This window comes from Dama dama, chromosome 10 (assembly GCF_033118175.1).
Source record: "Dama dama isolate Ldn47 chromosome 10, ASM3311817v1, whole genome shotgun sequence".
Taxonomy (NCBI): Eukaryota; Metazoa; Chordata; class Mammalia; order Artiodactyla; family Cervidae; genus Dama; species Dama dama.
In genome coordinates, this window is record NC_083690.1 from 26,496,266 (window position 1) to 26,518,248 (window position 21,983).

At 41.9% G+C, this 21,983-nt stretch overlaps 1 protein-coding gene and 1 non-coding gene across 4 annotated transcripts in view; both read right to left on the reverse strand.

Moving 5' to 3' along the window:
* The window catches only part of XPO6 (exportin 6), a 109,203-nt gene that overhangs the window by 49,624 nt on the left and 37,596 nt on the right, over positions 1–21,983 (reverse strand). For 2 of the 3 annotated variants that reach the window (XM_061153076.1, XM_061153075.1), the window contains exons 3-8: positions 20,580–20,692; positions 19,402–19,599; positions 16,096–16,255; positions 13,980–14,057; positions 4,574–5,027; positions 1,183–1,309 (exon numbers count right to left, since the gene is read on the reverse strand). In XM_061153076.1, coding sequence (XP_061009059.1) covers positions 1,183–1,309; positions 4,574–5,027; positions 13,980–14,057; positions 16,096–16,255; positions 19,402–19,599; positions 20,580–20,692 — 1,130 coding nt within the window. The remainder of the gene's footprint in view (positions 1–1,182; positions 1,310–4,573; positions 5,028–13,979; positions 14,058–16,095; positions 16,256–19,401; positions 19,600–20,579; positions 20,693–21,983) is intronic. The other variant, XM_061153077.1, reaches the window with a different exon arrangement.
* Positions 12,597–12,669, reverse strand: TRNAE-CUC (transfer RNA glutamic acid (anticodon CUC)). The gene has a single exon. It is a non-coding gene; the product is annotated as a tRNA-Glu (tRNA).

The following is a 21,983-nucleotide window of genomic DNA, read 5'->3' on the forward strand; positions in this document are numbered from 1 at the left end:
AAGTCAGAACTGGGGAAGATTTGGGAAGGACATGAGGGGATTTCTGGGATTCTGGTAACATTCTATTTCTTGACTTGGGTGGTGGTTACCTGGGAAATCTTTGTTCATTTTGAGAAACCTCATGAAGCTGTACACGTATGATTTACACACTTCTTTATGTGTGTAACCCTTCAACAAAAAGCTTTGGAAGGGAGCGGGGCAGTCTGCACCTTGAGGTTTGCGGAACCTTAATTCCCCTGACCAGAGACTGAACCCAGGCCATGGCAGTAAAAGCCCAGAATCCTAACCACCAGGGAACTCCCCAAAAAGCTTATTTTAAAAAGGACACGTAACAAGGCCCTACTGTACAGCACAGGGAACTCTGCTCAACGTTACACGGCAGCCTAGATGGGAGGGCAGTTTGGGGGAGAATGGATGCGTGGATATGTATCACTGAGTCTCTACGCTGTCTACCTAAAACTATTATAACATTGTTAATCGTCTATACCCCAAAACAAAATAAAGTTTAAAAAAACAAAGACAATTATATGAAAGGGAAAAAAAAAGACATGCAAATGAGCACAAGTGAAAGGGCATGACTGAAAGGTCTAAAACAGCACTGTGATGATGGCTGCCCAAGTCTATACGTCTACCGAACACCACTGAATCGTACAATTACAATGGGTGAATTGCTTAGCAAATAAATTCTCAATAAAGTTGCTAAAATATAAACAGAAATAAAAAATACTGGGTCACCAAAATATAAATTCTAATGAAAAGAAAGGACTTGGTTTAAGAGGAAATACAACAGGAGCTCAAAAAACAACTGCTGAATGAGGGAAACAACTGGATTCACCAAAACTGAATTCTTGAGAGCTGCACTACCGTCTCCTTGTGGGAAGGCTTAGTGACGGCTACAGACTACAGCTAAAGGCCCTAAGGGTTCAAATTCTGGCTACACTGCTTACTAACTCTAAGACCCTCAGCAAGTTATTCTTTGTGCCTCAGTTTATTTATCTGTAAAATGGGGATGATAATAATACCTACCTCAGAGGGTGGTTATGAAGGATAAAGGTGTTCATCTTCATATAGTAAGCACTACGTAAATATTCTCAAAATAAAATAAAGTTCTTTCTCCCCAAAATAACAAAGTGGGCTTCTTGGGTGGGAAAGGGATGGATATGGGTCATTCCAGTGCTTTACCTGATGAAATGTGTACTTGAACAAAAGTGTCAAAAACTCCACCACAGGGAACTGGGAGTAGGACTCGATTCTCCTTAGGTGAACACTCACAAAGAGCCGCAGAAAGTCAGTAAACTTCTCGATGTAGCTAGAGAAGACAAGAAGACAAAAGGCGACAGTGAGAAACTCAGTCACCTCCTTAGAGGAGAATTCAATTCAATCCAAATTTCTTTCAGTACAAAACTATACAGATTTATAACATATTTGCAGTTAAAAATATAAAGGCCTGCAACAATTACCTACAGGTCAGGCAACCCTTCATTCCATTACCACCTGAAACATAGCAGAAAAGCAACTTTAATCCTCAGACACCATCTACTAAGGCATCTTATAAGCTAGCATCCTCACATTTGCTAACTCGGTGTTATGACCCAATTAAAGGGAAAGGAAATAGTACTAAAAAGGTCGATGGGCGGATCAGCTGTCATTTCAATGTGGCACGTCTGGAGGGCTGGTTTTCTTTGCTAGGAGGCCAAAATATCAAAATGAATGTGCTACAAACCCCAAAACAAAACAAGGCTATACAAAAGGCATGGCATCCAGGTAAGATCTATTCAAGCTTGCAACCCAATGCTCATGTTTTTCCCCACCCTCTAGCTCTGGTGCTAGTTAAACACAGCACATCCCAATCCATTCTAAAAAATTTCAGAAGGGAAGAGGGCTGTTCGAGCTGGACAAAACTCAGGGACAATTTAGCGATGCTTCATTTTACAGATGAGGCCCAGAGAGACAAAGTGACTGGCCCAAGGTCACTCAGCCAGCTCATGGAAGAATGGGACCACCATCCACTCCCAATCCAGTGCTCTTTCTTTTCACATCACAGGGAGTTCCCAATTCATTTGTATTCAAAAATCATTTCACAGAGGAGTGTGGGTCACAGCTGTAAGGATAAGAGATGTCTGTTATTAAATACACAGCACGTCATCACTCTCACATTTCAGAAACTGTCATTATAAGCCCCTCAATACCAAAAGGTGATTAGAAAATGAGATGGGTGTACCTCCATAAATCACATTTCAAAAACTGATTAAAAAAGGTAAACTTGGCCTTAGCCAAAAATTATATGTTGGCTAAAAGCAATTCCGAAACTCCTAACTGCAAAAAGCTGGCTTTTTGTTTAAAGCAAAGATATATGAGATAATAAGGGGGAAGAAGACTAGTCCTGAAAAGAGCAAAACTGGCCCATCAATAAACGTCCCAAATTGCTCCTGGGACCTAGCACCTGAGGGTGACCAATCTGTCTGTGTGGCTGCCACACACAGGTAAGTTTATCTGAAGCTTTAAAAAAAAAAAAATTACTTTGTTTGATAAGGACCATGGGGCCAAACATTTAAAAAACAGTAAGGCACCAATCAACTGTTCTTAGAGATGGAAAAGTACAAAAGAACTTCTCTCTGAGGCCTTCAATCACTAAGACTCAAGAGCAGGAACTCTTCACTCCTTGCTCTGCTTATTACATTTTGATGTGGTTACTCAAAGCTGTCAACCATTTTGCTGCTCTTTAGGAAGATGTACTCAATTCCCTACCACCCATAAAAGAATAAGGAAAAGTCGTAGGTCATGTAACACACAATCTCAATTTTATTTTCATCTCCAACTCAATTTTAAAAAAGAATACAGGCAAGACTGTTTGGCAGCTAACACTCTGATTTTATTTCACCTCATTTTCTTTCCCTTGCCCACCTTCTGGTACAGGTGCTAATGAGCAGTAGAAAGTTAGAAAAAAAAAGCAGGAGAAGAGAGGCAAGAAACCTGGGGTTAAGTAGCTCCTAAATGACTGAGAAAGGACTTAGCTGTTTAGAATTAGGGGGGAGGGACCCAAGAGCCAGGAAGCAAGCACACAGGATTGTTCATGTCACCTTTCTGCTTCCAGGCACCTCTCAGCTTTCACAGGGCAAGAGGAAGCATAGGATTAAAATATAAAACCAAGAGCACAAAAGTTACACGTGACAAAATCAGTATACATCATCCATGATGACATTTTTATACCACCCAAATGTAAGCCGTAACAGACATTAGACTACAAGTGAAAGTCAAAACAACTGATATCTATTTGATGCTTGGTGTAAGCTGCTAGGTTAACTGTTGGGTTTTTTTTAACCATATGAAGATATAGCCTTACTTAACCAAAGCTAGAAAGGATATAAACATATACAGTTGTGTGTTTGAAAGCTGATAGCTTTGAATTCAGACAGAAAGCCATTATCAAATAATGCAAAATAAACCCACATATTACCATATCAGATTATGAGTTCCTTTGTGAATATACAAAGAAAATTTCACAGAAAGCTTGTTCACGATGAACCAAACCAAAATACTCTTACATACCAATTTTTTTCAACTTCAGAAAAACTTGTCAAACTTGCTAAATTTAAAAAGGACTAGAACCGTCTTGACTTTAGGCACTTGACTTTATGTCCCACTGCTTACTCTAAGGAAAAGGAAAACGGCTTAACTCTGTATAGCTTAACAACAAAAACAAACCAAGGAAAATTGATTAAAATACTAACGACTTTTGCTCCCAGGCAATCTAGAAATATTTACTAATTCAATACAATTTATCTGCTTGAAACTTTCTGAACGGTCAAATTAATGTTCTTAATACATAAGCTTCCAATCTTCCCTTGTTTCTACACAGCAGTAGCATCACATGAATGAACACTGTAAGATTCATAAATGACATCATCTGTAAGGGAAATAAACAATGAGACGGTGCCTCAGCTCACTGTGGAGTCATCTGAGTCCTTAACAAAGACAGGCGAAGTGACTTTAGGCTGCTTTCAAGAGGAGAGTAACCAAGAAACACAGATGTCTGCCCACATGAACATCGCCCCTCTCTTCTGAGGAAACCTTGCCAGTGGTGTAAAACTTACAACAGTGACAACATTCCTACACACTGCACGACGTTCACTTGGGAAAAGTCAAACAGTCAGAACCAAGAAGCAACACCAAGCGAGGAAGGGCGAGGGTCACTCCTGTACCTCCACGGGCCTCCTCTCCTGGGCTTGGCTCTGCCTGAGCAGCGGTCCCCGCTCCTGCACCACCTCAGACCTGCAGGCAAGAGTGAGGAAGAGGGCGGACGAGGGAGGAAGGGCGGACAGGAGATGGACGGGCAAAGAAGACAACCAACCTGTACAGTGTACAATCGCTTTTCCTCCTCAACTTATTTCCCTTAACCACCCGAGCCCTCCTGGCTAAGCTCAGACTCACTGGTACATACCTACCTCTGCGTTCCTCACCAGGAGCCCCAGATTCTGAAACCAAAGAGGATTACGGACACTATGCAGCACAACGTGATCAACAGTCAGGCCCGTTCTTGGGGCACAGCCGAAGCCACACCTATTTTCATTACCTCTCATCGAGTTCTTCTAGCCTGCTCTTCACTGTGTGGGCATTGTTATCCTTGGTGATTTTCTGCAGGAGGTAGAAAGTCTGCTGGAACATACGCAGTAAGTACTCCTCGAATTCCATAGGCACACAGTTCTTGGACATGAGTTCATTGATGCAGGACATGGCCAGGACCCCCAGCCGGCCTCGCTCTTGACCCAACACACAGTTCTGGCTGCTGCCGTTAACTGATGCCATCTTTCTGGCCCGGATGTCACAGCCAAAGCGCGCAAAGTGGAAGATGGTGGTAAGGAGGGACGGGGTGATGCTGGCAGACAGAGGAATCCAACTGAAGAGATGGGCCAGGCACTCCAAGGCCAGGGAACAGATATACTCACTCTCCGCATCAAGAATGGGGATTGGCTGATTCAACAGTTTGGCTGAACTAGGACTCTGCAACAGGTTACTCAGTAAGTCACCTGAAACACAAAAGGCTTTAAGATACATGCCATCAAATCTCTTACAAACCAACTAAGAAAGAATTCTCCTTAAAAAAACAAAAAAACGAAGCATTAGTACAAAGCAGAAGTTCTCAAAGTTTGGCCCGGGGACCTTTAAGAGTCCCCAGGAACCCCCTTTGGGTGGTTCAAAAATTCAAAACTATTTTTAAAAGAATTCCATTTTCCCCTCTCACTTTTATTATCTCTCAAATGTAAAACAGAACTCTCCAGAGGCTACATTCCACAAGCAAGAAAAAGCAAAAGTTATCTATCATTTAGCTACATGTTAAAGAGATTTACAAACTATAAAATAACGCCACTCTAAGTAAAAATTTCTGATTGCTTTGCAAAGTTATTTTTTCATTAAGATGTATTATTTGTTTATATGTGCTAAGTTCAATATAGTTACTTTTAAAAGAATTAATATGTAAATCGACTATACTCCAATAAAAAAAGAATGCAGGGGACATGGGTTCAAGCCCTGGTCAGGAAACTAAAATACCCCATGCCTCGGGGCAACTAAGCCCATGTAACCACAAACAAAGAACCCAAGGGCACAGCTGCTGAGCCCGCGACCTCTAGAGCCCACGTTCCACAACCAGAGAAGCCCTTGGGCCACAACAAAAAAAGCTCACGCATGGCAACCAGAGACTCTGCCCCCTCTCACCGCAACCAGAAACCCAAGCTCCCGCTCACCGCAACCAGAGAAAGCCTGTGCGCCACAATGGAGAGCCGTCATAAAATCTTACAATGTTCTGAAATGTGCACCAATATAACAGTAGTACTATTACAATACACTGTAAAACCAAGATGAATTTATATATAAGGAGAAATAAAATGACACCTCCCAAAAAAGGATTAATAAATATTTCTAAATTTTCTCAGTTTTGATATCAATAGATAAAACTCATAAAGCTCTTTGAGGACCTCAATAATCCTTAAGAGTACAGAAGCTGAGGGTGGGTCAAACAGGCTGAGAGTGGTAAAAAGGTACAAACTTCCAGCTGTAAGATAAATAAGCCCTGGGGAGGGGATATGATGTACAGTATGGTGACTATAGTTTACAATACCGTATTCTATATTTGAATGCAGCTGAGAGTATAAAGTAAGTTTTCACCCCAAGAAAAGTATTTGTAACTATGTGTGGTAATGGGTGTTAATAGATTTACTGCTGACAGATCAGAATGTGGTGATCATTCTGCAAAGTATATATAAACCATTATGTTATGCACCTGAAACTAACACTGTTACATGTCAGTTATATTAAATACCTCAATTTGAAAAACAGAGAGAGAATAAACAGGCCCAAGGACCAAAAATTTGAAACTACTGGGCTAGTCAAGGTGAGGTCTGTGGACCTGCACAATCAACATAACCTGGGAGCTGGTCAGAGATACCAATGATCAGGTGCCACCCACTCCCACTGAAGTAGAACCTAGGGGGGGTGAGGAGGCTGTGCTTGTACCAGCTCTCCAGGTGAGCAAGCATTCTTATGCTTGCTTACTAGTTTTGAGGAGCACAGAACTAAACACTAAAGGAAATCATGCAAAATGAAACTGGGGGTGGGGAGATGGCTATGATTTTAGAGAAGACAAAAAAAAAGACAAACATTCAGTAACTATAACAAGAAGAAGTCTTTTCTGAAATAAAGATGAGACAAAAAAAAAGACAAACATTCAGTAACTATAACAAGAAGAAGTCTTTTCTGAAATAAAGATTAGACTATATAAAATAGAAGGGCTTATTCTGCCCCAGGGAAAAAAAAAATAAGGAGTAATCAATACAAAAACTTTGGGAATAAAGAAGGAATGAAGGCAGCAAAAGCACATATACAAAGAAGAAAACCCTGAATTCAGACTTCACAGTAACATTCAAAGCCAAAAAACAGTGGTGCACTGTCACAAGTTCTGGAGCAAAGAATGACTTAAGCCCAAAGATCTCCTTTGAGTATAAAGAAAGGTGACATTTTTTTCAAACATGCAAAAATTCAAATAATACATTGCCCACAAATTCTTAGGGAGGATAATGAACAAAGAAACCATGTAACTAAAGAGATAAATAAAAATGAAGAATTACGGAATGGAGAAGCTGTGGCAAATGGGACTAATGCAAGTACTGAATTAAATACAGAATCAAGACTAAACAAATGGAAGAATTATAGAAGGCTGTGCTAGCTAACTTTCTCATCTTTCACAAGCATTAAGCCTCAAAATATATGGACTAAAATTAAAACATGTAGTCAGAAATTTGTTTTCATAATCTTTTTTTCTTATCCTTGGAGATATCTTTTACAAACTAATATTACTTGTGGAAAAAGTATCTCATGGTCAGCAATTACTTTCATTTAGTACTTTCTGTTAAATTCAAGTAAAACTAAAATTTAATAGTCTTTATCAAAAAATAAAAATAGGACTTCCCTCGTGGCCCAGTGGTTGAGTATCCACCTGCCAATCCAAGGGACAAGGGTTCGATCCCTGGTCCAGGAAGATTCCACATGCTGCAGAGTAACTTAAGTACGTGAGCCACAACTTCTGAAGCTTGTGCGCCCTGGAGCCCGAGCTCCGCAACGAGAGAAACCACGAGAATGAGAAGCCCGAGCACCACAACGAGACGAAGTTCAAGCATAACAATGAAGACCCAGCAATCAAAAAATAAAAAATAACTTTTCTTTAAAAAATAAAAATATGTGTTATGATGCCATTTTGTCCTTTTATTCAGCTTACTCTACACCTTTATATCTATGCAGAAAGAGAGGTCTGGAATGATGCTATTTCTGGAAGGTGGAATACTGGATAAATTTTTACATTTTAAATATTTTTTTTACATTAGCAGCAGTTTTCATATTTGGGGTTTTAAAAGTTTTTAAGAGTGTAACTCTTAAAAATCATTGAAGACACCAAAAACACATTTATACTGGTTATTTCTATTGATATTTGTCATTAGAAATTAAAACTGGAAATTTTTCAAATATTTATTTCATTTAGTAATAATTAAGCTGATTTACCTGTTTTCATAAATACCGTTTTTAAATGAAAAAGATTATATTTTGCCCTACAAAACGTTAATGTGAAGAATAGCACTGTTACTACATTTTTGGAAATCTCTTTACTGTGTGGCTTAAAAGAAGATGGGGCTTCCCTGGTGACTCAGATAGTAAAGAGTTTGCCCGTAATAAAGGAAATACGAGTTTGACCCTGGGTCGGGAAGATCCCCTGGAGAAGGCAATGGCTACCCATCCCATGGACAGAGGAACCTGGCAGGCTACAGTCCATGGGGTCGCAAAGAGTCAGACACGAATGAGTGACTAACTCACTTTTGAAAGAAGACAGCTAGATTCTCTCATCTGCTTCTGTACTTTATCTGTTGTACTATGTTGTTTTACTGACATATATGAAGAGAAGCCAGCTTTACAGATAATAAAACTGAAAGAGAATGAAGTATTTTAGTGGCCTTTTCAGATAATGGCAGCTATTCTAATAATAAAATTTGAAAAGTACCCATTTCTTAAAGGTTAACTGCAATGTAGGATCTGAATGAACTTGTTTTTCAGTATACTCATGAGAGTGAGAATAAAAATGACAAACTGTGTCTTAGCAATTTTTATGAACACATGGTTGAACGTTGGGACCCTGAAAGGGTTTTGGGGTGACTTCCAGGGGTCCCCAGACCTACTGATACCTGCCACCTTATATTAATGTTGGATTAATATGAACAAAGTGGTTAACCTTTCTCGGCCTCAATCTCCTCAACCATTAAAATGAGGCTTTTGTGATTTATTAACAAGGACTCTCATTTCCGTTGTTAAAACCAGATTAGACAGTTGTCCCCTGGCGTCTGTCCTGAAAGGTGTTTGCTGGTTTCTGTTCTGAAAGAGCTGCATCCAATACCAGATGAGACTCATCATGATCTCAGCTACCCAAGCTGATAATCAGAAGACCTGGCTTCAGAGAATAATGCAGAAGGATGTTCAAGAAGAATCAGCAAACGTTTCAGTTTGTTACTGGATTAATTAATTTTGACTGCTGTGGTGGCTATCCACCTGAGTCACACAACCGACTCTCTATCAATGACTATTTCTGGTATTGCTTCTTTCATCATGGAACATGGAACATGGGTCATGGAATAGCCCTTTATAAAAGATGCCAAAGTCAGAGGAAATCAAAACTCTTAAAATTATCAGGGCATTTATCAACCAGGATCAAACTGAGGCTTTAGTAATGGAGGAACCAATCAACACCACCTCAGTATGATCTTGTATTAAACCAAGACATCTTTGGGCCCTGGGGCCTTTTTTAAAGCCTCTTGAACCTCCTGGAAAAGAAATAAATTCTGGCCTTCAAAACAAAAAAGGGGCCCCTATTCTTCAGCTCAGAATTTTTCCAGAATGGGATTCCACAAGGATATTAGAATAACTAAAACATAGATAAATTAGGCATTTCCCCCATGTTCCTCAGCTAGTCAGAGGCAGAGTTGAAACTAAAACCCAGGTATAGCTAAAACTAAGGCTTTGGGTCCTAGTATACCCAAAGCCTATGCTCCTTCCCAGAAGCCAAGACAGGAAAGATGATGCAGCCAGGAAAAATGAACAGTCAAGAAACTAATGTTCAAACATAGAAAAGTATGAAGATCTAAAGTCATACGTAAAATAGTGTGTGTCCACCATGACTGAAACTATAAAAAAGATATCGGTACAAGAACAAAGACTGAACAAGATTATGCAAAAGTAAATACAACCTACTGATAACGATGTAGGATGATCTCTGATTTTTCTCCCCCCTCAAAACAAGTATCTTTTAATGTTGCTTCTCGATAAAAACAGTTTACTCAACTCTCAATCTTCAGGGGAATTTTAGTAAATCAAAGAAGAGTTTTTAACAAAACTATTACTTGAATCCCAGCATGGGAGTCACCACAGAACAGACACCCTGCTTCATGCCGCAGCATTTCCAAAGCAAAGCTAAGAGCTTTAACAAGTTACTTCCTTGATTATACAAAAACCTGTCAGCGACCTCATCGCCCCTGAAATGGGCCAGGCCCCAGCCACCCAGGCCCAAAGTAGTATGTGAGCTACTCTGGGACATTTACTAACTTGGGAGTACCTCAGACATGGTTGGAACACTTGTAAATGGGCTTTTATGAAAAGATCTTCTTGGCTTCTTCATTTTCTTCCTTACTGAAATTCTACATGTTTTCTCCATTCTACCTTTATGAGGTGTTTCTCAGCCTCAGCACTACTCACATCTGAGGTTGGCTAATTCTTTGTTGTTCTATGTATTGTAGGATATTTACCAGCATCCCTGGCCTCCACTCACCAGATGCCAGTAATGCTCTTTTTCTTTAAAAAAAAGAAAAAGAAAAATTTCATCACAATGCCAAATATCCCCTGCAGGGCAAAACCACCCCAACTGAGAACCTCTGATCTAACTATAGCCTCAGTCCAGTAAAATGGAGAGGAACTCTTTTCAAGGAACCCTTGGGAGGAGGAAACAAGATCACAAGAGTTGTGATAACAAGTCCCATTTTTTCTACAGGTGAGAAGATATGCAAGTGCATGAACCTGTGCAACTTATAAACCGTTTGGGGAAAAAAAACAGGAAGGTGTAAACTGCTCACAATCAACTCAGGCTCTCTAAGACACCTTTACCTAAAAACCTTCCATTGACAGTATATGTTCAGGTCTATATTCAAAACTGGGCTTCCCAAGTGGCTCCAGTGGTAAAGAACACGTCTGCCACTGCAGAAGACAAAAGAGATCTGGCTTCAATCCCTGGGTCAGGAAGTTCCCCTGGAGGAGGGCATGGCAACCCACTCCATTATTCTTGCCTGGAGAATCCCCATGGTCAGAGGAGCCTGGCGGGCTACGGTCCATAGGGTTGTACAGAGTCAAGAGATGACTGAAGCAACTTAGTCATGATTGAACGCATGTATTTAAAACTAAACACCACGTGGGCAAGGACAATATGGCCCCTTAATTTTTACTACAGAACAATCAAAGCTGGTTCAGAACCACAGTATTTATGTAATTCCATTTTAGCCACTTCCTCCCCACTCCCACCCCCCCCATTTTCCAAGCAAAAAGCAGCAAGGACAAAAGAAGAGTAACTACGGAAGAGGGCTGAGGCTGCACAAGTGCAGAAGGAAGCTGAACCGCAGCACGCAGACGGGGCACATCCACCTCCCCTCCCTAACTCCCCAGAGCAGAGCTGCTCTTCTACGAGGACACCCAAGGGCAGAGAAGGTAAACTGAGTAAGCGTCAGAGCCAGGACTCCACCAGGGAAGCAGGAGGCGGGCAGAAGTGCTGAGAGTGACTGAGACAGCAAACTCAGGAGACAGTGTGCCTCAACTTGGAATGATGGTTCACGTCACTGCAACCCTCCACTGGTGATGTGACCTCTGGCAAGTTACCCACCCACCACCACCATGAACCCCAGTTTCCTTTTTAGTAAATGAGATAAAAAACCACCATCAACTTCACAGGATTATGGCCTAGTGAGGTGAGTTTAGGAGATGAGTCAACAATTTGGGGGAACTATTGGGAGAAATTAACTACATATACTCGTCAAAACTTTTTCTACCTCCAGACTATTAAGAGTAGTTGTTGCAGGGACCAGTCCCTGGGTTTTATTCTTATCAGACAGAAAATGATATTACAACAAAGTATATGAAAAAAAAGACCAAGTCTGATGGGCAGTTGGGCAGGGCAGCGCGAGTCTGGCAGGAACTGCTCACAGTGTGTTTAGGAATTATCTGGTCTACTCACTGGGTCCCACAGTTTCTCAGAAGGAATTTCCTCAATAAAACTGAACTGATAGTCAAGAGAGCTAAAGAATTTTCTAGAGGTTTTACGACTTAACTGGGTGTCTTAAGGGCACAAAGACAGTTGAGCAAAACAGAAGTTGATTAAATCATCAGCATTGCCCAAACAGTGAAGCAAGACCTAATGACTTCACCTGCAACTGTCATAAAGAGAAAAAGAGTTAACAAGTGAACATGTAATTCTTTTTTTTTCCCCCTTGAAGAGGAAGCATGCCAGCTTAAAAGTTTACTTAACTCCACTAGCCTCAACTATTTTGCTTTGTCTCAAATACTAAAATTCAAGACTTCAAAAATTGTAATAGTGCCTAAGAGGCAACTCTCAAAAAGTATGCATCATATTTTAAGGTTTTATTTATATGGAAACATTAACTGAGTTCTTATTTTATTTCACCTAACCCCTAACCTCATAAACAAAACCTAGACAAGCATTTATTATTTGTATTATCTAATATTCCCCAACCTGACCTGGAAATAAGTCTATCAAAGTATAAACTGAGTTAGCTCAGAACACGTACCTGAAAGAAGTCAACTACAACTCACAGCTTTTGGTATTGGAAAACAATCTCAGAAAAACAAGTTTAACTAAAGAAAACTGCTGCTGTTCACTTAACCATGACACTAAGCTAGTATTCAACCATCTAAAGAACTGACTTTAGCAAATTACTATTGAAATGAGTTTTTTGTTTTTTTGGGTTTTTTTTTTGCCGCACCTTGAGGCTATGAGATCTTAGTTCCCTAAGCAGGGGTTGAACCTGGGTCCTCTGCAGTGAGAGTACAGAGTCCTAACCACTGGACTACCAGGAAATTCCCAAAAGGTCAAATTTTAAGATCAGCCAAATTGCAAGAGATTTCAAGGTATGTATTCATAAAATCAAATCTCTCCATCTCTGCAATTTCTTTAATCATTTAATATTTCAAAATATAAATCTGCTAAGTCACCTCAGATATCCACTCTGAAAATGAAGATTTGCCACCAAATAAAAATAAAATTCAATTTCTTGTAGGCTTCTAATATCCTCTAGAACTCTGTAACAGTTTTTATCTAAAAAGTATTACAAAAGACTCTAACAGTTTTTAATCCAGGTATGATAAATAGAAGTGGAATAAATTAGTAAATTGTGAGTAGTCCTCAGAACTTCAATTACATTTTCAATTCAACCTCAATATATTTTCAGTTGTACAGTAACTCTGCAAGAATTTTAACTTCCACGTATTAACAACAGGCTACATGAAATCGCTGGAACTCAGAGCTGTCCAATTACAACAGCCTATTTCCTTGAGGTAGAAGAGAAAGATGAGGAAACATTTCTCATTAGCCACATCAACCTTTACAGTAGAGGAAGAAGCGTGCTACTTCACAGAATGTACTCTACTTGAAAAGCATTTGTGATCACTTGGTATAAACAGAAGCCGTTTAGAAACTAAAAGTTCCTGCTCAGACACAATTTCCTCTTTCCATCCATCCTTGAAAGGAGCCATTTTTAGGTGAACTGCACTCTGACTTTTGAAACAGATATTAATACTGGGGACAATACTAAGCCACCAGTAAACTATTTAATGGGCACTGTAAATATGTCCCCGCTTTATCAAATGAATCTGAACTGAAGTAAGGTTTGCTGATCTCTGCACACTGGTCCCCAATCCATCCAGACCAACATGACTTTTCCCTGAGTCCATGGAGAAGAAAATACTTTACAGGCTCACGTCAGTTCCTTCAGGCTGCCACCCACTTTCTATGACCTGACCCTTGCAGGCCTGCAAAGCAGACCTGTCATGCCCACAGGTTCATACCAACCTCAGCAGGAACAATACAGCCAAGGAATTTAAGTGAAAAAAAAAAAAAAGCCAGGAGGGACAGCAGTCATAAGCTGAAGGTCCCATCTCCCTGATAGGCAAGGAAAATCAAACTATGTTGTTCAGAATACTATATTAGAAAGTACTTATAAGGAACTAAGAAGTAAGAAAGACAGCTACTCAGAAGACAAGGGCAGAGAGGCCAAAAATAGATTAAGGAAGAATCTGCATCTGTATATGGCACAGATAAGCATTTGCCACCCTGCTGAGACCCCCGAATGCAGTTAGAAACAGGAACACGTGTGTGCTGCAGACCATACCGCTTTCTCCTGAGGTTGGGGATGGTGGTGGGGTGGCAGCAGTCACGCTGTGTTTGTCCCAGACAGTCTCCAAGATACCTACCAAGAAAGGAGAAACTGAGTTGAACAGAGAAATAAAACCCAACATGTAAAAGTCAGATTTAGAAAAACGATGTATTGATATCTTTGATCCAACATCAGTATTTAAAGATCTGTCTCTCTCTCCAACTGCTTTTTCTGAACACCACCACTTGGATATTCCAAACTCAATGTATTTTCTCCCACCAAGCTGCCACTAATCTTCTCATGTTCCTCACCATGTACCATCCCACGCAATCTCGGCATGGGCCTTAGCTCTCCAAATCTGGCTTCACCTCCACCCCACGCACAGGCTTCATCACGCTGCACTGTTAGCTGTTCCTTCCTCATGTGACCTCCTTCTCAACCTCTGACCTGCTCTCCTCCTTCCAATCCAACCTGACCTTTCACCAGATTAACTGCGACCTGTCTGTCAGAATTTCACTCAGTTGTCACCTCCTCCAGGAAGTCTTCCCTGCTCAGCTTTGCCTGCACATAAAACACGACTACCATAACTTACTGCATCATCTTTCTCCCCTAGTAGAGTACACATTACAAGAGGGCAGGGACTATGTTTCAGCACTCTTTGTATCTCCTTACAGAACCTGGTCGGTAACAAGATCATAAAAGCTTTCGAAAATATTTTGTTCTCAAAATATTTAATATTACAACGTGGAAAACTTTGAACATATCATGCTAAGTAAAAGAAGCCAGACATAAAAGATCATGAATTCTATGATTCCATTTGTATGAAAAGTCTAAATAGGAAAATCCATTGAGAGGTAACAGGGTTGGGGGTGACGAAAATGTTCTAGACAGTGTGCTAGCATTGCAGCCTTGTGACTCTTAAAAATCACTGAGCTGTTTGTTACACTTTAAAATGGTAGATTTTATGATCCATGAATTACATCTTGATTCAAAAAATGTTAATGTCCACACAAGTAAGACACATGGACCCTAACTTTAGAATTTAACATCTAATTGTAGGTGTCAATAAATATGCTTCAAATGAATAAATGCTCTGAGGTCTGGGTTTCCTCCTAGAGATTTGGGGAAGGATGAGGGGGCAGAGGGGGGGTGCAAGTGACAAGTTTACTTTTTAATCAAGCACTCTGACAACCACTTTTAAGTGCCCACCACATGCTAAGCACTTCTGTTAACACATGCCAAAAAAAAAAGTTCCTAGACATCCAAGCAGCAGCCTGGGTCAAAGAGCTGGAGATAAAACCTTCCCTTCCCTACACTGTCTCCTCAGCAGCGTGGCCTGGCCTCACCACCTGGCACAGCCCGGAGCCTCAGGCGTCTCAGAACCCGCAGCTCCACCAGTAGCTCAGCAGGCTCGGCCGTCACCCGCTGCCCTCAAGACGCAGGGGCGCCGCTCTCCTCCTACCATCCTCTCTCACTCTGCAGTTTGCTTTCTGCTTGCTGTTACTCTTCGCTCCTCATCACGAGGCTCTAGTACAACAGCCCAGATGACAAAACAAACGCTATATATGGCTCCAACTCCACACCTGGGCTCACTTCCCTGCTCAGTATTAGAAACGTTCACATCATCCTCCTCCAACTTCTTGTGATTTAAATTCAAATCGTCTTAAATAAAGTGCCTGCCACCTGCCTTACTTAGAATGCAGTCATCAGTATTTCAACCACCTCCCCATGACTCGGTCTATATCTCATTAATCATAGCTATGCCGCTGCTAAGTCACTTCAGTCGTGTCCGACTCTGTGCGACCCCACAGAAGGCAGCCCACCAGGCTCCCCGGTCCCTGGGATTCTCCAGGCAAGAGCACTGGAGTGGGTTGCCATTTCCTTCTCCAAATCATAGCTATAGTCAGGTTCAAATAAGGGGAGACTTGAAAAGGAAAATAAATTACAAACATTTTTTTAGTTCCTCCCATGTGCCAGACACTGGGCTGGGTGCTGGGACTACGGCATCACATTCTTTCTATTTTCACGCTCCGTCTCAGTAACAGCTAAAGCTCAACAACTCTGAGCTCCAGGGCTGCACTCAGGCGTCTGCAGGCAGAACTCTGCCTCCTGGCGCCACCCAACCACTCACCTGTCAGCAGCCCAAGCACCGTCTGCACCTGGTCCAGCAGTAGCTTCCGCAGCTCTTCCTTCCGAGCAACACTGAGGTCCTCACGGGGACAAGCCAACTCTTCTGAAGTTGTCTTCAACATGATCAGCCCAAGGGGAGTTGTCACGGGGGACTGGATCAACTGCCAGGAAAAAGTCAGTTCTGAGCAGAGTGTCTGGCTAATTAAGGCACAAGGAAGGCTGACTAATGGTAAACCGGCGAAGTACAATCGTTCCTCGGTATCCACAGGGGGCTGGTTTCAGGACCCCTGTGGATACTAAGCCCAAAAAAAACCACCTTTCAGATGGTTTAATCAGAAGATCATATAATGATGAAGTTGACTCCAGAACCAGTTTGATCTTGTTTACTCATACCTGCAGAAAAGATTTACTTTATCATCATTATCAGAAATGTCAGCAATGAAAAAAAAAAAAAAAGAAATGTCAGCAATGGAGCACCAATGGTTCTTGACATGGCTTTCATACCACTAACTGGTTGTCATGGAAGGATAAGCAGAGAATAAGACAACTGGAAAGAATTTTAAAGATCACTTAGTCCAATCCTCACATCTTACAAGGAAAGAGGCTCACAGAAGTGGCAGGAGTTGCTAAAGTCAAGGTGATTTGGGACAAAAATCACCATCTCCTGGTTCAGTGTCCCTTCCACAAAGGAATGTTTCAGAGCCATGAGGACTGCAAGAGGTGAAAGGAGTCATTTATGAAGGGTGGGAAGAGGGAGGTGTCGGGGAAGAGAGAAAGATAGCTACCCTTTTGGAATCTACGAGCACCTGACCTAAAAGTGCTCTTCCAAATTCTCATTTATCGTCATCAATTAAATCTCATGGGCAGACAAGAAATGCCTGTTCTTCATCGAAGGAAATGATCCTGCCTCATGCCAGGGGTCACCCTCACTGCTGCCGACAGGCCTCGGCTCTCTGTCTGCCTCACGTTCCACTGCTGCTTCCCACAGGACACACCATGACCAACCCACCAAGGGATCCACTCAGACGCCCTCCTTCCCGTCCTTTCCATCTCCGCAGACTTCCTGGCTCCCTCTTAGAGAACATGGAGGGCGACCACAAGTCCGTTCCAACTTGGAGAGAGGGCAAGTGTGTCAGAGGGCCAGCAAGCCTCTCGCCTCCTAACCCCCAACTCCAGGCTCCTGCCTCCTGCCCTCCTCAGCTCCTCTGCGCGGTTATTCCCTCTGCCTACAACACTGTTCCTGTTCCCTGGACGCCTACGTAGATCCCTCCATCACCTCCACTCAGGTTTCTGCTCAGATGTCTGCTTCACAGAAAAGGCTTTCAGGATCATCCCCTCTAAATAATACCCCTGATATTTCCTCCTCCTCACCCGAGATTTAGTTTTCGCACAATACTTCTATTAACTACCTGAAGAAGTTATTTGCTTATTGCTTACTGACACCTCCCCCATGGGATTATAAACTCCATGAAGGTGGGTATTTGTTCACTACTATATTCCCCCACGTGCTTAGTTATCAGTATTGATACATGGCTGGTATTCAACAAATAGTTTACTAAATGCATGCATCTGGACGTTCCTAGTGGTCCAGTGGTTAAAAATCTGCCTGCCTGTCCCCTTCCTGCCAACGCAGGGGACACAGGTTGGATTACTGTTTCGGGAAGACTCCCACATGCTGTGCGGCAACTAAGCCCATGTGCTACAACTACTGAAGCCCAAACACCTTAGAGCCTGTGCTCAGTAATAACAGAAGCCACTGCAATGAGAAGCCCACCCATCGTCAACTAGAGAGTAAGCCCCACTCACTGCAACCGGAGAAAGCCTACATGCAGCAACAAAGACCAAGTGCAGCAAAAACAAAACAAATGCTAATCTCAGAAAAAAATCTTTAATAGATCCATGAATTTTCTTTACAATTTCAATGCAATAAATCTCTAGATACATGAATCACCGTACAAAACGTAATAGTACTGAATGAAGAATTGCTGTGCCACTTTGAGAGGCAATCTGAGAAAAGCAAGATGGATGCTGTTGTTTTTTTAATTGCTGCATCATTCAAATGGTTTGTAGGGAGAAGCAGCCAAACATTAGAAAATGGTACTGTTCAGGAAAATTCTGAACCTGCAGTCACTGAGACTATAATCAATTTTCAAAGATTGTTACTGCTATAATCTGTACATGATACCCACTTCCTACACACCCAAGACTGCCTCAATAATATAAAAACACTTCCAACTTTATCACAGGAGTCAAAGAACGAAAGCATCTCCCCCTTGGCTTTTAGGTCGCATCTATTCCCTGATGATTTCCAAATCCTGAACCCAGATCCACATTTCCTAATGTCTCACTTGATGGATGCAGAAGCAACACACAAATCTTAAATGTATTCTCTGCGAAATTGAACACACCATCTTCTATCCAAACCCATTTCCTCCTCCTCCATCCCTGGCCTGGAAAATCTACCATCTGAGCCAGAAACCTGGAAGGCAGTCTAGCTTCCTCCTCCCACCATCCCCACAACCCAGTCCCTGCCCAAAGTCTCTTGATTCCGTCTCCTCCGTTCCCCACCAAGGTTCACCAGGCAGGCCCTAGCTTGGCTCAGGCCCCTCAGCTCACTCAATGTCTCTAGCAGCAGCCTTCCTAGCCTCCGTTCCTACCTCGCCCTTCTGCCATCCAGAGTTCACACTGTTGCTAGAACTGTCATTCCAGCATAAAACTGTGACCACACTGTCTCCCTTTTCCAAACTTTTCCTCAGTCCTCAAGAAAGGACTGTGAATTAAACACCGATGCCCCCTGCGAGAGCAAGGCCCTTCCTGCCCTGGGCCTGCCTATCAGCCCAGCCTCTCACTCTACCACTTCACCACCTCGCATCACCAGCAACACTGGAAACTCAACACTCAGCTCCATGAGGCTAAATGCCGTGTCACCACCACACTCTGCATACTTCTGCAGTCGTTACATATTGTGGGGTAATTATTACCTGCACAGCAATCTTCCCACTAAACTATAACTTCATCCTGGCACCCAACACCTGGCGCGACACCTAACAGCGCTTCCAATATTTGCTGGACAAAATTTCACAAGAGGTTAACACAGCAACTGGGGTTCCCTATTCCCCAACTTCTCCACTGCACCAATGTACAATCCATCTGGAGAACAAAGCTTAAGTGAATGAGCTAATCAACCCCACAGAGCCCTCACCACTGCAGGTCTAAAAAAGTCTTAAAATGCCTCTTCCAGACAGAAAAGAATCACTCCTACAAACCAATTATTTGCAAGATCAGGTTTCCCTAAGTATCTCCTTACCTGTAAAATGTTAGTAAAAAAGTCATGGTAGAACATGGGCCAATCTTGACGGCCAATGTCAACAATCACTTTGCAGAGCTTGTTCCGGATGAAGTAAGGTAAGGTTTTGTGGTGAGCCAAGAGGAGTTTGGGCAGGCAGCTACGGATTTCCATCTTATCCTGAGATGGGACCCCAAGCCACATTTTATTGATCAGATTCTGAAAAACAAGCACACATCTTAACAATCTACTGGTGGCTAAGTGGTAAAGAACCCACCTGCCAATTCAGGAGACTCAAGTTCAATCCCTGGGTTGGGAAGATCCCCTGCAGACAGAAATGGCAACCTACTCGAGTATTCTTGCCTGGGAAATCCCACGGAAAGAGGAGCCTGATAGGCTACACTCCATGGGGTCTCAAGAGTCGGACACAACCACCTAACACAAAACAAACTGGCTTTCATCCAACAGCAGCTATCTCCCTCAAACAAGAAAATCTGCTTTTAAACAAAGGTTTGGAGCAATCTGGCAATGAGAATAATAAAATATTCAAATTCTATGATACAACAACTTCATTTCTGGGAAAACTGGCAACATAATCTAATGGAAACAAAAAAGGGCAGGTACAAAACCTTTCTATTACACTACTGTCTCTATTAAAAATAAAGACAGAAACAACTTTAATGTAGAGGCAGGAGAGCAGTTTGGTGAGTAAAGGTACAATCACTTAAAGGAATATTATAAAAAGGTTAAGCGTAGGGAGGTAGGGACCAAATGCAACATGGCATGAGCAATGCGATTTTATAATTAATTTTTTTTTTATAATTACATTTTTTTTAAAAAGTATGCACTGGAAGACAATGATTGGAAGAGGGTAGACTAAAATGAAGATTTCTGTGGTTGGGACGATGGTATAATGGACAATAGCCCTCCTCCCAAACTGCTTTTCATTATCTCTTTTAAATAATAACAGGGAAGAGAAAATTATATGTTACCACAGAAGACCTCCCAACCTTACCCCATCTTACCTTTTGGGGTCAAGGAGAGAGAATCCTGACAAAGGCAGCACATGGGAAGGAGCCCTTGTGCTTCTTGCCATTTCCCAACCATGTACACATCCAAACTGAAGTCCAGGGCCAAGGACAAGGCAGTGTGACTACAAAATACTCTTCAGAATAGTATAGAAGTATCTGACAACTTACCTCAAAAACCGTTAAACTGTACATCATTACATAGTCATTCCTAGTGCTGGAGAGAAAATACAGGCAGAATCTCCAGGCTCCTATTTGCTGAGCAAAGTTATTAAGAAGTTCCTCTGGAAAAGTTAAAGAGCAACAAAAAAAAACTATGAAAATACATGAAATTAATACAAGACTGGGCTGTCATATTATTTTTTTAAATGCCTCTCTCCACACAACGCAATGACACCCCCAAAAAACAAAACAAAACTACAATATCCAGCTGCCTCTTCAAGATAGGAAGGACAAAGCATACAACACTTCTCTGACCCTGAGGTGCCCATGAACACTGGGTCTAAACTACCAGTAAATAACCTAGCTACGGATACTTTCTTAGGCAGAGAAACTCACTGTTGAAGTGCTTAACCTACTGAGTGGACAGACGGCTGTAAGAATATCATTTTTACCTTATAAATGATGGCTGACTGGTAACTTACTTCGTCTGGGGTACAGCTATACACACATGTATCTAGATAGATAAGACAGACAGAAAGATAGATAGATAGACAAGATAGATATATCCACACCACTCACTCAACACTATTCTCACATACAATCACACACACAATGACAGCTAGAAAAGTAGGAAAAGAAAAATTAAGACTAACCTTATAAATACAGGATTGGAAAAAATGCAAGAGAATTCAAGATGGCTAACTCCCCTCATGTGAGTTGGTTTTATTTTAAAGTATGACCCAAAAAGTCAGTAAATAAAGAGTAGCAACCATGGGAGTTTCCAGGAACCCTGTCTACCTCACATCACTTGGAAATGGTTTTCTTCCTCCTGAGGCTGCTGGACAGACAGCAGCATTAAGACTCTATCACCGTGCTTCCAGACATGCTGCCCCTAAGTCATATTTTATGCTGCATGGGTTATAAAACATAACACAAGGTGGGTAACAATACAAAGGCAACGACCCTGAGAGATTCTCAAAAGCCCCCGGAAAAGCAGCGAGCACAGCAGCCCATCCTAATCCCACGGTCACTGCTCTGCCAGTGCCCCACCACTCAGGCTAAATGCACCAGGGCAGTCTCATTACAAATCCCAGAGAAGCACGCTGAGGGTGCCTTCTTACAATAATCAGGCAAACCTTCCAGGTACCCCAAAGGTGAAGTCCAACCAGAGACAATGACATCTGACTGGAAATGAGGAGCTCTGGGGTCTGTTCTAGACTCTGTCACTAACTCACTGAGTCTGAGCCCAAGCAAACCCCTGCTCCTCTTTGATGCTTCAGCCTTCTCCACTTTTAAAAATGACCAATCTGTCTCCAGAGGCTCCCTGCTATCAGCTCTGTCTGTAGAGCACTAATAACACATTTCTGGTGGAGGGTGGATGGGGCCCCTATAATAAAAGGTCTCCCTCCTTTC